Below are 15,517 nucleotides of genomic sequence, written 5' to 3'. Positions count from 1 at the left end.
TAGGTCAGAGTTTCCTTTGTGCTAAGTGTGTGAATAGCCAGCATGGAGCATGCTCTAGAAAAACATTAGGCTGAGGACATGGAAGTGATGGGACTGGGCACCCATAAACCTATGCTTAATACATAGAAAGTAGAACCAAGGGTGTTACATATTCAAAGCTGAATAGAGAAGAAGGCAAAGCCAGCAGAAAACGGTGAAAAAATGGATGCAATTCTAATGAAGTGGAAGAGAAAGTCTAGTGAGAGAATGAAATGACAGACCTAAAAGTAAACATTATATTCAGAGTGAGATATTCATGTTTGAATGTTAAGAACTGGGCAGGTAAGGGTGAAGGCAGGATCCAAGAGATGGTCCTGGGTGGTGAACCTGAAATCAAATGAAGGTGAACCATATGCATGAGAGCTTTGAGACTCAGGTGATACATGGCTTATTGCCAAAGACTTTAAGCTCACTGAAGGTTGTAGTAGGCTTGGGTTGCAGGAAAAATGTACCCTTTCTACCAAATATTTCAGCTAATATTCATGCATGATTGTAAGAATAGATGATTTAAAGTGACTAGGATAAGAGCTGCTTGGAATTCATCAGGAGAGAAGGTTTGGAAGACTAAAAGTAATGAACTAAAGAAGCTTGAACTTGGCTCTCTACAGGTGGGTTTTGGAAGATAGATTTACTTTTTCTATTAATTTCAATATTTTTAAAATGGTAAACTTACAAAAACATCTGCATTTCTGGGTTATTTGAAAAGTCAGAGGCATTATCAACAATTAACTTGACAACCAGTATGTAATAACATACCTAGTTTTTTGAACATATAGAATTTTAAGATGAAAAATATACAAATTCTGTTTAAAGAAAAAACCTTTTTTTTTCAGTTAAGACAGAAAGTGGAAGTAACATTCTAAAAAGGTAAGGTTGTATGAATCTTTATTTACAACAAAATACAGGGAGAGTTATATTAGTCAGTATAGAATAGACTATGCCGTGATAACAAGTAAACCCAAAGCTGCAGTGGATAAACACAGCAAAGATTTATTTCTCAGTCATGAAAAGTTTTAGATGGAATGGGATACTCCCTCAGTAGCTTTCAGAGTCCCCATGTCAGGGGGAGAGAGGACAGGAAGGTCACTCGGGTTGATTTTGTGAGCCATCCTCCAGAGTGATTTGCATCACTTCACCTTATATCCATATGCTTTGGCCAGAACCCAGTAGTGTGATCCCAAAGCAACTATTAAGGAGTCAAAAATACTCTATTTGTTTTCAGGGAAATAAAATAAAACATAATTTGGTTTACATATAGCATTGCCTTTGTCCAAGGGTTTTTACAAAAGACAATAGGAAGAGCTGGGAAATGCATCATTAGAGCATGGGAGAATCATTGTGGAAACAGCACAGAGCAGTTTGAGTATGCAATTATGGAAGGTACAGAACCTAGGGATGGAGTTAGGGGAGGATTTCCCTCATTCACTCATGGTGATGATTGAGAATAACCAGGATAAGAGCCATGGTAAAATTAAATAAAATTAAGGCTTTATGCAGATGCAAACAGTTGACATTGGAGTCTTGGTAAGACTAGGAGAAAACAGCATGATCTGGGAAGTACTGAGATTAATAGAAGCTAAAAACATCTGCAGTATCTGATCTAGGTGATTCTGAAGGTAAAAACTTTCTATTTCATGCATAAATACTGTGAGGTTTTGAATACTATTGGCTTTCAGAACACTTACATGGTTTTATATTCAGCAACTGTTTTTGCTTATGATTATAAAAAAGGAAGAAAATAAGAAGAAACTTGCTATACTGTGGCTGAAGGGTGACAAGCGGTGGAGGATGACACAGACAAACCTGTATTTTAAATTTGTAGTATCTCACTCTTCACAGACCCAAGGTAATTTAATATAACTAAAGTATGAAAGCCACTGATCTATATAAAATGGACTTTTTAATTAGAAAGGTATTAACCACAAGAACAACCCAAGAAAAAAATTAAAATCTAAATAGATTAAGGTTCATGAAACAATTAAAAACCATTTTCTAAGAATTAGGTATAAAAATTATATTAGAATCAAATGACCTTGTAGTCTATTTCAAGAAACAGCTGATCCTCCTGTGTTTTTCTTTCTAGAGCATAGAATGTTTATCCAATTCATTTTATAAGAGTAACAAATCTGAAACTAAAATTAATTCCAAAAACATGCCACTAAATCCTTAATTAAAATACATGTGATCTCTGAATAAATTTCAAGCAAATGAAATATAAGAAATACTAAATGCCCCATCCCAATGACTATTCAGTTTATTCTAGCAACCTACAGATAATTTAATATTGGTAATGCATTAAATATTGAATAATGAAGTTGAGCATAGTGGCTCATGCCTTTAATCCCAGCACTTTGGGAAGGTAAGGTGGGAGGATCACTTCAGGCCAGGAGTTCAAGGTTACAGTGAGTTATGATCATGCTACTGCACTCCAGGCTGAACAACAGAGCAAGACCTTGTCTTTAAAATATAAAAAATGAAAAAGAAAATGATAAAACAAAAGTTTAGTTTTATGACATAAGCAGAAATTAAAATTCCACCTGTAATCCAGTAAATATCAGGTATATTAAAGAGTTTATTAAAACAAAAAAACCCTAAAACTCATTTTTTTATTATACTTTAATTTCTAGGGTACATGTGCACAACGTGCAGGTTTGTTACACATATATACATGTGCCATGGTGGTGTGCTGCACCCATTAACTCATCATTTACATTAGGTATATCTCCTAATACTATCCCTCCCCCCTACCCCCTCCCCACAATAGGACCTGGTGTGTGATGTTCCCCTTCCTGTATCTAAGTGATCTCATTGTTCAATCCCCACCTATGAGTGAGAACATGTGGTATTTGGTTTTCTTGTTCTTGCGATATAGTTTTCTGAGAATGATGGTTTCCAGCTGCATCCATGTCCCTACAAAGGACACAAACTCATCCTTTTTTATGGCTGCATAATATTCCATGGTGTATATGTGCCACATTTTCTTAATCCAGTCTGTCACAGATGGACATTTGGGTTGATTCCAAGTCTTTGCTATTGTGAATAGTGCCACGATAAACATATGTGTGCATGTGTCTTTAGAGCACCATGACTTATAATCCTTTGGGTATATCACCAGTAATGGGATGGCTAGGTCAAATGGTATTTCTAGTTCTAGATCCTTGAGGAATTGCCACACTGTTTTCCACAATGGTTGAACTAGTTTACAGTTCCACCAACAGTGTAAAAGTGTTCCTATTTCTCCACATCTTCTCCAGCACCTGTTGTTTCCTGATTTTTTAATGATTGCCATTCTAACTGGTGTGAGATGGTATCTCATTGTGGTTTTGATTTGCATTTCTCTGATGGTGAGTGATGATGAGTATTTTTTCATGTGTCTGTTGGCTGTGTGAATGTCTTCTTTTGAGAAGTGTCTATTCATATCTTTTGCCCACTTTTTGATGGGGTTGTTTGTTTTTTTCTTGTATATTTGATTGAGTTCTTTATAGGTTCTAGATATTAGCCCTTTGTCAGATGAGTAGATTGCAAAAATGTTCTCCCATTCTGTAGGTTGCCTGTTCACTCTGATGGTAGTTTCTTTTGCTGTGCAGAAGCTCTTTAGTTTAATTAGATCCCATTTGTCAATTTTGGCTTTTGTTGCCATTGCTTTTGGTATTTTAGACATGAAGTCCTTGCCCATGCCTATGTCCTGAATGGTACTACCTAGGTTTTCTTCTGGGGTTTTTACGGTTTTAGGTCTAACATTTAAGTCTCTAATCCATCTTGAATTAATTTTCATATAAGGAGTAAGGAAAGGATCCAGTTTCAGCTTTCTACTTATGGCTAGCCAATTTTCCCATCACCATTTATTAAATAGGGAATCCTTTCCCCATTTCTTGTTTTTGTCAGGTTTGTCAAAGATCAGATGGCTGTAGATGTGTGGTACTATTTCTGAGGGCTCTGTTCTGTTCCATTGGTCTCTATCTCTGTTTTGGTTCCAGTACCATGCTGTTTTGGTTACTGTAGCCTTGTAGTATAGTTTGAAGTCAGGTAGCGTGATGCCTCCAGCTTTGTTCTTTTGGCTTAGGATTGTCTTGGCAATGCAGTGTCTTTTTTGGTTCCATATGAACTTTAAAGCAGTTTTTTCCAATTCTGTGAAGAAAGTCATTGGTAGCTTAATGGGGATGGCATTGAATCTATAAATTACCTTGGGCAGTATGGCCATTTTCACGATATTGATTCTTCCTATCCATGAGCATGGTATGTTCTTCCATTTGTTTGTGTCCTCTTTTATTTCACTGAGCAGTGGTTTGTAGTTCTCCTTGAAGAGGTCCTTTACATCCCTTGTAAGTTGGATTCTTAGGTATTTTATTCTCTTTGAAGCTATTGTGAATGGGAGCTCATTCATGATTTGGCTCTCTGTTTGTCTGTTACTGGTGTATAAGAATGCTTGTGATTTTTGCACACTGATTTTGTATCCTGAGACTTTGCTGAAGTTGCTTATCAGCTTAAGGAGATTTTGGGCTGAGACAATGGGGTTTTCTAAATATACAATCATGTCATCTGCAAACAGGGACAATTTGACTTCTTTTCCTAACTGAATACCCTTGATTTCTTTCTCTTGCCTGATTGCCCTAGCCAGAACTTCCAACACTATGTTGAATAAGAGTGGTGAGAGAGGGCATTCCTGTCTTGTGCCAGTTATCAAAGGGAATGCTTCCAGTTTTTGCCCATTCAGTATGATATTGGCTGTGGGTTTGTCAAAAATAGCTCTTACTATTTTGAGATATGTTCCATCAATACTGAATTTATTGAGAGTTTTTAACATGAGGGGCTGTTGAATTTTGTCAAAGGCCTTTTCTGCATCTGTTGAGATAATCATGTGGTTTTTGTCTTTGGTTCTGTTTATATGCTGGATTACGTTTATTGATTTGTGTATGTTGAACCAGCCTTGCATCCCAGAGATAGAGCCCACTTGATCATGGTGGATAAACTTTTTGATGTGCTGCTGGACTCGGTTTGCCAGTGTGTTATTGAGGATTTTTGCACTGATGTTCATCAGGGATATTGGTCTAAAATTCCCTTTTTTGTTGTAGCTCTGTCAGGTTTTGGTATCAGGATGATGTTGGCCTCGTAAAATGAGTTAGGGAGGATTCCCTCTTTTTCTATTGATTGGAATAGTTTCAGAAGGAATGGTACCAACTCCTCCTTGTACCTCTGGTAGAATTCGACTGTGAATCCGTCAGGTCCTGGACTTTTTTTGTTGGTAGGCTATTAATTATTGCCTCAATTTCACAGCCTGCTATTGCTCTATTCAGGGATTCAGTTTCTTCCTGGTTTAGTTTTGGGAGAGTGTAAGCGTCCAGGAAAATATCCATTTCTTCTAGGTTTTCTAGTTTATTTGCGTAGAGGTGTTTATAGTATTCTCTGATGGTAGTTGTATTTCTGTGGAGTCCGTGGTGATATCCCCTTTATCATTTTTTATTGCATCTATTTGATTCTTCTCTCTTTTCTTCTTTATTAGTCTTGCTAGCGGTCTGTCAATTTTGTTGATTTTTTCAAAAAACTCCTGGATTCATTGATTTTTTGGAGGGTTTTTTGTGTCTCTATCTCCTTCAGTTCTGCTCTGATCTTAGTTATTTCTCGCCTTCTGCTAGCTTTTGAATGTGTTTGCTCTTGCTTCTCTAGTTCTTTTAATTGTGATGTTAGGGTGTCAATTTTAGATCTTTCCAGCTTTCTCTTGTGGGCATTTAGTGCTATAAATTTCCCTCTACACACTGCTTTAAATGTGTCCCAGAGATTCTGGTATGTTGTATCTTTGTTTTCATTGGTTTCAAAGAGCATCTTTATTTCTGCCTCCATTTCGTTATGTACCCAGTAGTCATTCAGGAGCAGGTTGTTCAGTTTCCATGGTAGTTGAGCAGTTTTGATTCAGTTTCTTAGTTCTGAATTCTAGTTTAATTGTACTGAGGTCTGAGAGACAGTTTGTTATAATTTCTGTTCTTTTACATTTGCTGAGGAGTGCTTTACTTCCATCTATGTGGTCAATTTTGGAATAAGTGTGATGTGGTGCTGAGAAGAATGTATATTCTGTTGATTTGGGGTGGAGAGTTCTGTAGATGTCTATTAGGTTCGCTTGGTGCAGAGTTGAGTTCAATTCCTGGATATCCTTGATAACTTTCTGTCTCGTTGATCTGTCTAATGTTGACAGTGGGGTGTTAAAGTCTCCCATTATTATTGTATGGGAGTCTAAGTCTCTTTGTAAGTCTCTAAGGACTTGCTTTATGAATCTGGGTGCTCCTATATTGGGTGCATATATATTTAGGATAGTTAGCTCTTCCTGATGAATTAATCCCTTTACCATTATGTAATGACCTTCTTTGTCTCTTTTGATCTTTGATGGTTTAAAGTCTGTTTTATCAGAGACTAGGATTGCAGCTCCTGCTTTTTTTTGTGTTCCATTGCTTGGTAGATCTCCCTCCATCCTTTTATTTTGAGCCTATGTGTGTCTCTGCATGTGAGATGGGTCTCCTGAATACAGCAAACTGATTTGGATAAACTTGACTCTTTATTCAATTTGCCAATCTGTGTCTTTTAATTGAACCATTTAGTCCATTTACATTTAAGGTTAACATCGTTACGTGTGAACTTGATCCTGTCATTATGATATTAGCTGGTTATTTTGCTTGCTAGTTGATGCAGTTTCTTCCTAGCATTGATGGACTTTACATTTTGACATGTTTTTGCAATGGCTGGTACCTGTTGTTCCTTTCCATGTTTAGTGCTTCCTTCAGGATCTCTTGTAGGGCAGGCCTGGTGGTGACAAAATCTCTAAGCATTTGCTTATTTGTAAAGGATGTTATTTCTCCTTCACTTATGAAACTTAGTTTGGCTGGATATGAAATTCTGGGTTTAAAATTATTTTCTTTAAGAATATTGAATATTGGCCCCCACTCTCTTCTGGCTTGTAAAGTTTTTGCTGAGACATCTGCTGTTAGTCTGATGGGCTTCCCTTTGTGTGTAACCCAACCTTTCTCTCTGGCTGCCCTTAACATTTTTTCCTTCATTTCAACTGTGGTGAATCTTACAAGTATGTGTCTTGGAGTTGAAGAGCTATCAATTTATATTCTTTATAAACAAATATATTAAAATTCTTAACAAAATTATACCAAATTGAATTTAATACATATGAAAAAGGTGATTTGCATCATGATCAACCAGGTTGATCCAGGAATGTAAGTATAGTTTAACATTAAGTACTCAAGCAATATAATTTGCTATATTAACAAACTAAAAAAGAAAAACTATATGATTGTTTCAATAGATGCAGAAAAGGCACTCTACAAATTGCAAAAGTCATTTCTGGTAAAAAAAAAAAAAAATCTCAGCTAACTAGAGGATAGAAGGAACCAATCTCATTTATTAAACAGAAAAACAAAATGAACACAACAATAAAACCCACAGCGGACATCATGCTTAGCAGTAAAAAACTAGATATTTTCCCTAAGATCAAGAACCTAGCATGTCTACTGCCACCACTTCTATTCAACATTGAACTACAGTTTCTAGACAGAAAAATTAGCTAAGAAAAAGAAGTAAAAGGAATCTAGATTGTAAATGAGAAGTAAACTGTCTGTGTTTGCACACAACATGGTCATCTATGTAGAAAATCTGATGGAATATCTAAAAAGGCTATAAGAACTAATAAGTGAGTTTAGCTGAGCTGTAGATTGATATGCAATAATTAATCAACTCTATATATTAACAACAAATAGTTGGAAGTTGAAATTTTAAAAGTACTATTTAAAGTAGCATCAAAATAAAATATTACTAGTGATAAATCTGACAAAATGTACTGGATATGAACACAGAAACTACAAAACATTGTTCAGAGAAACAAATGTGATCAACAGTATTTGTGATCAAACATAATATGGAATTATTAAGATATCAATTCTCCCAAATTTATTGATAGATGGAATGCAATTCCAATCAAAAACACAGCAGGCTTTTGTGTGTGTAAACAAACATTTTTTGTGTAAAATTTATATGGACATGCAAAAGACTTTGAATAGCAAAAGTAATTGTGAAAAAAACAGAGAAATGACTCAGCAGCAGAGGAGGCCCAGTGATGAATACGGTTGGTAAACAGGAGTGCCTGGACTTCTACCCTTCTCTAGTCTTTGTTACAGTATCAACAAGTCACCACACTATGTGGGTGGATTCAGCTGTGCCTTTTTCCATATGCAAAGAACTATCAGTGCAGATTTCTTAATGATGTTTAGAAGTTCTGGCTTGTTTATTGTGTAGAATCCCACTGGGTTTTAGTGAAACAGCCAAAAATGATGGATAATTCCCTTCTTTTTCTTGAAGAAGTTAAAACTCAGTAAATGTTACTATTGACCTCCTCTTCCTGGAAAAAGGCACAGACAAGTTGTTTAGCACTCACAACAGACCTAAGTAATTCCTAAACCATAGCTAGGTGGGCAACAATAGTGTTTTCTACCAATGCAGCAAGACAGAAAAGAAAGATAACAAATGTTTACTTTTGGAAAGAAAGACAAAAGTGTCATTTTATAGAGATCATATAACTATATACTATATACCAAGAAAACTGATAAGTTAAACTGAAAACACAAGTTAATAGTATTCACAAAGGTAAGTACAGAAAATTGGATAGAAGTTTCAATTAACAAAAATTGATAGCATATATTTGATAAAGAGATTTTGAAATATAACTGGAGCTAAATTATAGTAATCACTAAAATAGTATTGTGATTTTACATTGATTAAATATGCCTTATACTAAATAGATAGCCAATGTCAGAAAAATTGGTAATTTAGTAATTTAATTGGAAAAAATATTAATTCAGGGGACTTCAGTTCTTCAAATTCCATTCCATATAGGACTATATTTTCCATATGCAGATGAGAGCATTTCTATTAGCACAAAAAGCTCGTGAAACTGCAATTGCCCTCCAAAGCTAACAGTGTTTTGGGCATCTACGTTAAACCAGTTTTTCTTGTTGTTTTCAAAAAACCTTTTTCCTAATAGCTAAGAAATATATTAATTATGGAAGAAAAGCATACCTTCATTCTCTTTAATTATATTAATTCAAGCTAAAAAATAAAAGAAAGTTTCACAGAAAATTTAAATACATTTTAAAGTTTAGACGATATGAAAGTATAAAGGCAAAGTCTCTGAGAAGAACAGAAAGTCTCTGAACTAGCATCCATTCTCAGCCAGGAACTTGCGCAGTAATAGTCTGCCAAGCCCCAGAGGGAGGAAGTTTAATTAGGAAGATATTTATCTACAGGGTGTAATACTCTGATCATCCCTGGAGCACAGAAAATCTGGAGCTTCTTTTTGTGACTCACCAGAAAGTTAAAGATTTATCAGAGAGACTATGTACCTCTTCAGATAATTATCTTCTTTATAACTAAAACCCATATTTTCTATTTTTAAATTTAAAGAAGAAATAGGAAAAAAATTATTTCCTGCACAAGGAGTTTTCAAATCCAGAGTGTCATAGTTATTAATTTTGAAAGTTGATTTTCGGCTAAATAAAAAGGCTTATTGAATGATGGCCATCAAATGCAGAATCAACTTTAACAGACGCATTTGGAAAAAATTCTAAGTGTTTAATCATTATATCAAAATATTATCTTCATTTATAAGGACTCTAAAGCCAAGCGTGTGTCTCCTAAGATATCAAACTCATATTAAGTTCTATTTTAAAAGAGTTTCTTCTGTGGTTTCATCTTTGCAAGAAAAGAAAAATTATACTACTCATCAAGAACTGACATTTTCTTTAAATCTTGAATTTTGCTTCATGATCCAAAACCTAGTTGCAAAATTGGTAAGTAGCAAAAATTGGCAACACTTCAGCATTTTTCATTATTAGATACTTTTTGGGGGAAGTAATTGCGATGTATTTATGGTCTTAGTTTTGTTTCTCTTCATTTTTCATCAACTTTGGCTAATGAAGCTAGATTATGTTAGTCATGACTTACAGAGCCAACTTTTTGTGGTTCTGTAGAAGACTAAAAATTTTGTGAAACCATAAATCAATGAAGTGCTTTTTCTATAAACCTTAGCATTGCAACTCTGAGTTTCCAACTCAGTTTCAGCTGAATTCCATGATGGAAAAGTCTGCTTCCGTCAGATCCCCCAAAATAAAAATGTATTGCTAATGTATGACAGAAGCATTTTAGAAATTAATGAAGAAATGCTTCTTTTCTCTTCTATCTAGAGGTCCAGGTCTCCAACCACGTTTCCCTACATTTCTTCATAAATTTTAATTTATTTTCTCTTGAAAATATAATGTCTGGGACATTGTGTCCATATGTTAAAGAAAAAAAGTAAAACTTTGAGTCTGAGCTTTGAAATAATAGAAATCCTAGAAATAATGGAAATAAAATAATTTTTTTTTGTTTTTAGAAGGTCATTTGTATTTTTATAATAACTATATTATTATTTTAATTCAGTTCTGAAACTCAAACATCAGAGAAAGTTTAATCTTTCTTACTACTCAAGCAGGTTCAATTCTTCTTGGCTATCTCAAAATGTATTGTGAGATTATTTGATCATACTTTAGAAAGAGAAGGCTTAATTGCCTGAAATTCTGGGGAAGTAAATAATAATAAAAACGTATAAATAGAAAGAGACATAGAATAAGGGAAGTTAAAGAAAATGGTGGTACTGTTCATTATTGTGTTAGTTTGGGGTCAAACTTGTATATGACCAGGAAGGTATGATCTAGGGCAGCGGTATCCAACGATTGTGGCAGGAGGGACCAGTTTCTGGTTCAGAGGAAGACAATTTTTGCATGGACTGGGGTGGGGTCTGGGGTGGTGAGGGGGAGGATGTTAGATTCTCATAAGGACCACACAACCTAGATTCCTCACATGTGCCGTTCACAATAGGGTTCCCACTCCTATGAGAATGTAATGCCCCTGCTGATGTAACAGAAAGTTGGGCTCAGGTGGTGATGCTCGCTTGCTGGCAGTTCTCCTCATGCTGTGCGACTGGTTCCTAAAAGGCCACCGACCGGTACCAGTCCCTGACCTGGGGTTTGAGGACTCCTGATCTAGGGTAAGACAAAGGAACAGAAGACTGGCTCCACATAATGCTAAACCACTGCTGGAATCCTGCCTTAGTTATGCAGCTGGCCAGAGAGCTCTGAGAAGGCAGTTTTCTCCCATTCTTTCATCTAGAATGAAGATTGCTTTAGAAATTTGTATTTGCAATAGAAATTCTTTAATGATCAAAGAGACTGAATCTGTATGTGTGAAAGTGTTTGTGTGTGTGTGTGTGTGTGTATGTGTTGACAGAGAGAGAATGTGTGTGCGCATGTATATCTATATATGTGTTTGTTTGAGAGAAAAAGAGAGAGAGAGATGCTTGAATAAAGGCTTATCCCCGGAAAGAGCTTGCCAGCACCTAAGTGTTGCTAATTTGAGTATATCTTTTTCAATTCTACACGAAATAGGATACAAAATTTGTTCTTCTTTTCAACATTTGTCTGATTTTATGTAAATCTCCTCCTCTTCTGTATATGGCTTATTCTGGTACTGGAATAAGAAAGTGCTATTCCTCTTCAAAGACCCATACTGAAGCAAAAGGAATTTATAAAACATAAAAAATAATTTAACCCCAGGGTTCTCAATCAGAAAAATATAGTTGTCATATTTCATATAAAACATGCTCACAGTAAATGCTGCCTCCTTTCCTTTCTGTAAGAACAGAGCCTCATATATGAGAAGAAATGTCCAACGGCAGCTTCGTGTCAGCGTTCATTCTCACGGGCCTTCCCCATGCCCCAGCGCTGGACGCCCCACTCTTTGGAGCCTTCCTAGTCATTTATGTGTTCACTGTGCTAGGGAACCTCCTCATCCTGCTGGTGATCAGGGTGGATTCTCACCTCCACACCCCCATGTACTACTTCCTCACCAACCTGTCCTTCATTGACATGTGGCTCTCCACTGTCACGGTGCCCAAAATGCTGATGACCTTGGCATCCCCAAGTGGCAGGGCTATCTCCTTCCACAGTTGCGTGGCTCAGCTCTATTTCTTTCACTTCCTGGGGAGCACCGAGTGTTTCCTCTACACGGTCATGTCCTATGATCGCCACCTGGCCATCAGTTACCCACTTAGGTACACCAGCATGATGAGTGGGCGCTCCTGTGCTCTCCTGGCCATCGGCACTTGGCTCAGTGGCTCCCTGCACTCCGCTGTCCAGACCATATTGACTTTCCATTTGCCCTACTGTGGACCCAACCGGATCCAGCACTACTCCTGTGATGCACCACCCATCCTGAAACTGGCCTGTGCAGACACTTCAGTCAACGAGATGGTCATCTTTGTGAACATTGGGGTAGTGGCCTCGGGCTGCTTTCTCCTGATAGTGGTGTCCTATGTGTCCATTGTCTGTTCCATCCTGCGGATCCGCACCTCAGAGGGGAGGTGCAGAGCCTTTCAGACCTGTGTCTCCCACTGTACCGTGGTCCTTTGCTTCTTTGGCCCTAGTCTTCTCATTTACCTGAGGCCAGGCTCCAGGGACGCTGTGGATGGGATTGTGGCCATATTCTACACCACGCTGACTCCTCTTTTCAACCCTGCTGTGTACACCCTGAGAAACAAGGAGGTAAAGAAAGCTCTGTTGAAGCTGAAAAATGGGTCAGTATTCTCTCAGGGTAAATAGTCAAGAAAAGTCAGATATAACTAACTTTTCTTTTTTTATTTGTAAATAAATTAAACCTTCGATATGAGCGTTACATTTGAATGGAGCATTTCAATTATTCAGTCTTAATTTTTAATCGGACAGTTAATTAATCTTTCATTTTTTTCTGCAGAGTGTTTGTTAGAATCCTAGTTAAAGCAGCCATTTCATGGTGATAATCTAAGAGAAAGGATAATAGTCTATTCTTTTCACGTTCCATTAAGTAATCAGAAAAGTACTTTATTTTTCTTATATAAATATTTTCCAGAATTGCTATTCAGTATAATGTTCTTACAGTTTATTTTGTGTAATTTAAGTCAAAGCATTATAAAAATCTTTCTTTTTGTGTTTTAAATTTTCTATATTGAAAAATTCATTGTAACATTCATAAATAACTACATAATTTAATATCCATATTACAAACTTTTAACTTTAGAAAATACTAGACAAAAATGTTTGGTTCTCAAGAAGAATGGCTTTATTCACATTCGTGAACCAATAAAAACCACGTAACTCTTTAATATTTTTTTCTTACTTAGACCTGAAAGATTTCTGAGTAAATATTTGTCCATTTATGAACTGTATACACTACACACATTGTATTGGTCGCTGATAACAACTGTCTAGACTTTCCTTCCATATTTGTGGAGCTGCCAATCTCTTATCCTTAATGCCAAGTTTCCATTTTTAACAATTTAAAAATTATTTTTATAAGTTACCAGAGGATAAATAATAAATACACAAAAATGATCAAATAATCTTAGAGACAAAGATATGCAGTCAAAAAATTTGAGAGTATCCCTCAATTTAGAACAAAGTATTAGATAATATTTCCCATGTAATTAGACTATGTCTGTAAGTCACATCCATTTGACTTAAAGTGTATAAAATGGACTCTGGATACTCTCTGGGTAGGTAAGTCTTGGACCATGAACCTTATAATCTGTCATCCAAATAAATACATATATTTAAAGTGTAAATAATTTTTCTCAAAATAAATGCTTAATTTAAATACCACCGGTATCCTGGTCATGCCAACTCTGCCTAGCATACCATGAAGAGAAAAACAAAACTAGAAGGCAGCTGCTAGAGCTGAAAAGCATTTCTCAAACTCCTCAGGTTTGCAACAGCTGCATTTCAAAGATGCTGTAGCGAGAACGTTCCCTCAGTGCTAACTTTCTGTATCTTACTCTAAGTAAACTGTGCAGTGATATTGAGAAGAAAAACATACTGACTTGGTGAGCATAACCTATATAAATCATGACACAATGATCAATATAAGAGGTATATTCTTGGTTTTCACACCAAGAAATCAGATTGGTATGGACCAATTATATAATTCAGCTCATTTCTCAAAGGAAAACACTGAGGTAGAAATAAACCAAAATTACTTAGTCATTGGAGTCACTTGGATTCTTACACTTCTCTGTAACATCACACTGTTATATCTAACTTACATTTACCTAAAATGTTATGGGATATTTATTGGGTGTTAAGTTACATGCTAAACAGTAGATACACAAAAACAACAGACAAGGTCTGTGCATTCACCAAAGTCATTGTCTGGCAAGGGGGAAAATATGTCGTATTATCCAGGTTACAATGTTGTAAGTGCAATGGGTGCCCAAGGAGAGATCCATTATTAGTTTTGACTTGGAAAGATGCTAAAGGATTCAAAATACTATAGCAATATGTATCACACACAGCCATTTTGAAAGTAAATTATTGACAAAGATATATATGATGAATGTCAATATCTTTATTTAATTGAAAACATTATTGAAATAATTTTAGAATCGCATGAAGTTGTAAGAAATAACACAGGGAGAGTCCTTGTTATACCTTGCTCAGTTTCCCCCAATGATAGCAGTTAGCAAAATTATAGTGTAATATCACAACTAGGATGTTGACACTATTATAATCCACAAATCTTATTCAGATTTTTCTAGTTTTACTCACTTGTATGTGTATGTATTTGTTAAATACTATACAGTTTTAACACCAGTGTATGTTAATTAATTTTAATCTGGCTCAATCTACCTATTTATCCATTCAATAAATAAATATAATCTGAGTGGCTATCGTGTCCTATGTACAATGAGTACAAAACAAAATAAACAGGCAAAGACCTCCTTTTAAGAAGTTTGTAGTCCCAATATACAAGATGTATAGTCTTCATAAGTTTATGAGTTATAAAAATCAAACAAATCTTGACAAAATTTGTATACAATACTAGAAAGAAGGATTTTTATCTTGCAAGTTCTGGAGAGTTATTGAAATACTATAATATGATAGTATTTTTATTTAGAGACATAACCGGTGGTAACATGGAAGACAGATGGAAGGAAGGTGAATTTTAGGGCAGCAACTAAAGAGCTTTTTTGACTGTATATCAAGAAAGAAAAACACCAAAGTCCAACTTCAGTCAACAGCAGAGAGAATTGGGAGCAGGGAAAGGGAAGGCAAATAGGAGCCCACTGTGTAAGGAAGCAAAGCTGATGGAGAAGTTCGTGTGATTTGGCCATTGTGATATAACTTATCAAAACAGAGAAAGTAACAAGGATATGTTCTTAGGGTAGAATGAAAGTGTCTGACTTTGGAAATGTTTGTTTTGAGCGCCTGTGGAAGTTTCAGGTAAAATTATTTGGTTGAAGGTGTAGCTTGGGAGACGCAGAAACCTACACAGTTAAGTAAGCAAGAGGACTGGTCACTGTATTCCTTGTTTTGTGCTGGCTGTTAAACATCTGTTTCCTAACATAGAGAAGGAAACGTCTCTTATT

The 15,517-nt window shown here is 35.9% G+C and overlaps 1 protein-coding gene across 1 annotated transcript; it reads left to right on the top strand.

Moving 5' to 3' along the window:
* Positions 1-11,783: 11,783 nt before the first annotated feature.
* On the top strand, positions 11,784-12,719 carry LOC117081068 (olfactory receptor 10G7). The gene has a single exon (XM_033206661.1). The coding sequence runs from the start codon at positions 11,784-11,786 to the stop codon at positions 12,717-12,719; it is 936 nt and encodes a 311-aa protein (XP_033062552.1).
* The last annotated feature ends 2,798 nt before the right edge of the window (positions 12,720-15,517 follow it).

Source organism: Trachypithecus francoisi, unplaced genomic scaffold (genome assembly GCF_009764315.1).
Source record: "Trachypithecus francoisi isolate TF-2019V2 unplaced genomic scaffold, Tfra_2.0 Lachesis_group8, whole genome shotgun sequence".
Taxonomy (NCBI): Eukaryota; Metazoa; Chordata; class Mammalia; order Primates; family Cercopithecidae; genus Trachypithecus; species Trachypithecus francoisi.
This window is presented reverse-complemented; position numbering and strand designations above follow the sequence as displayed.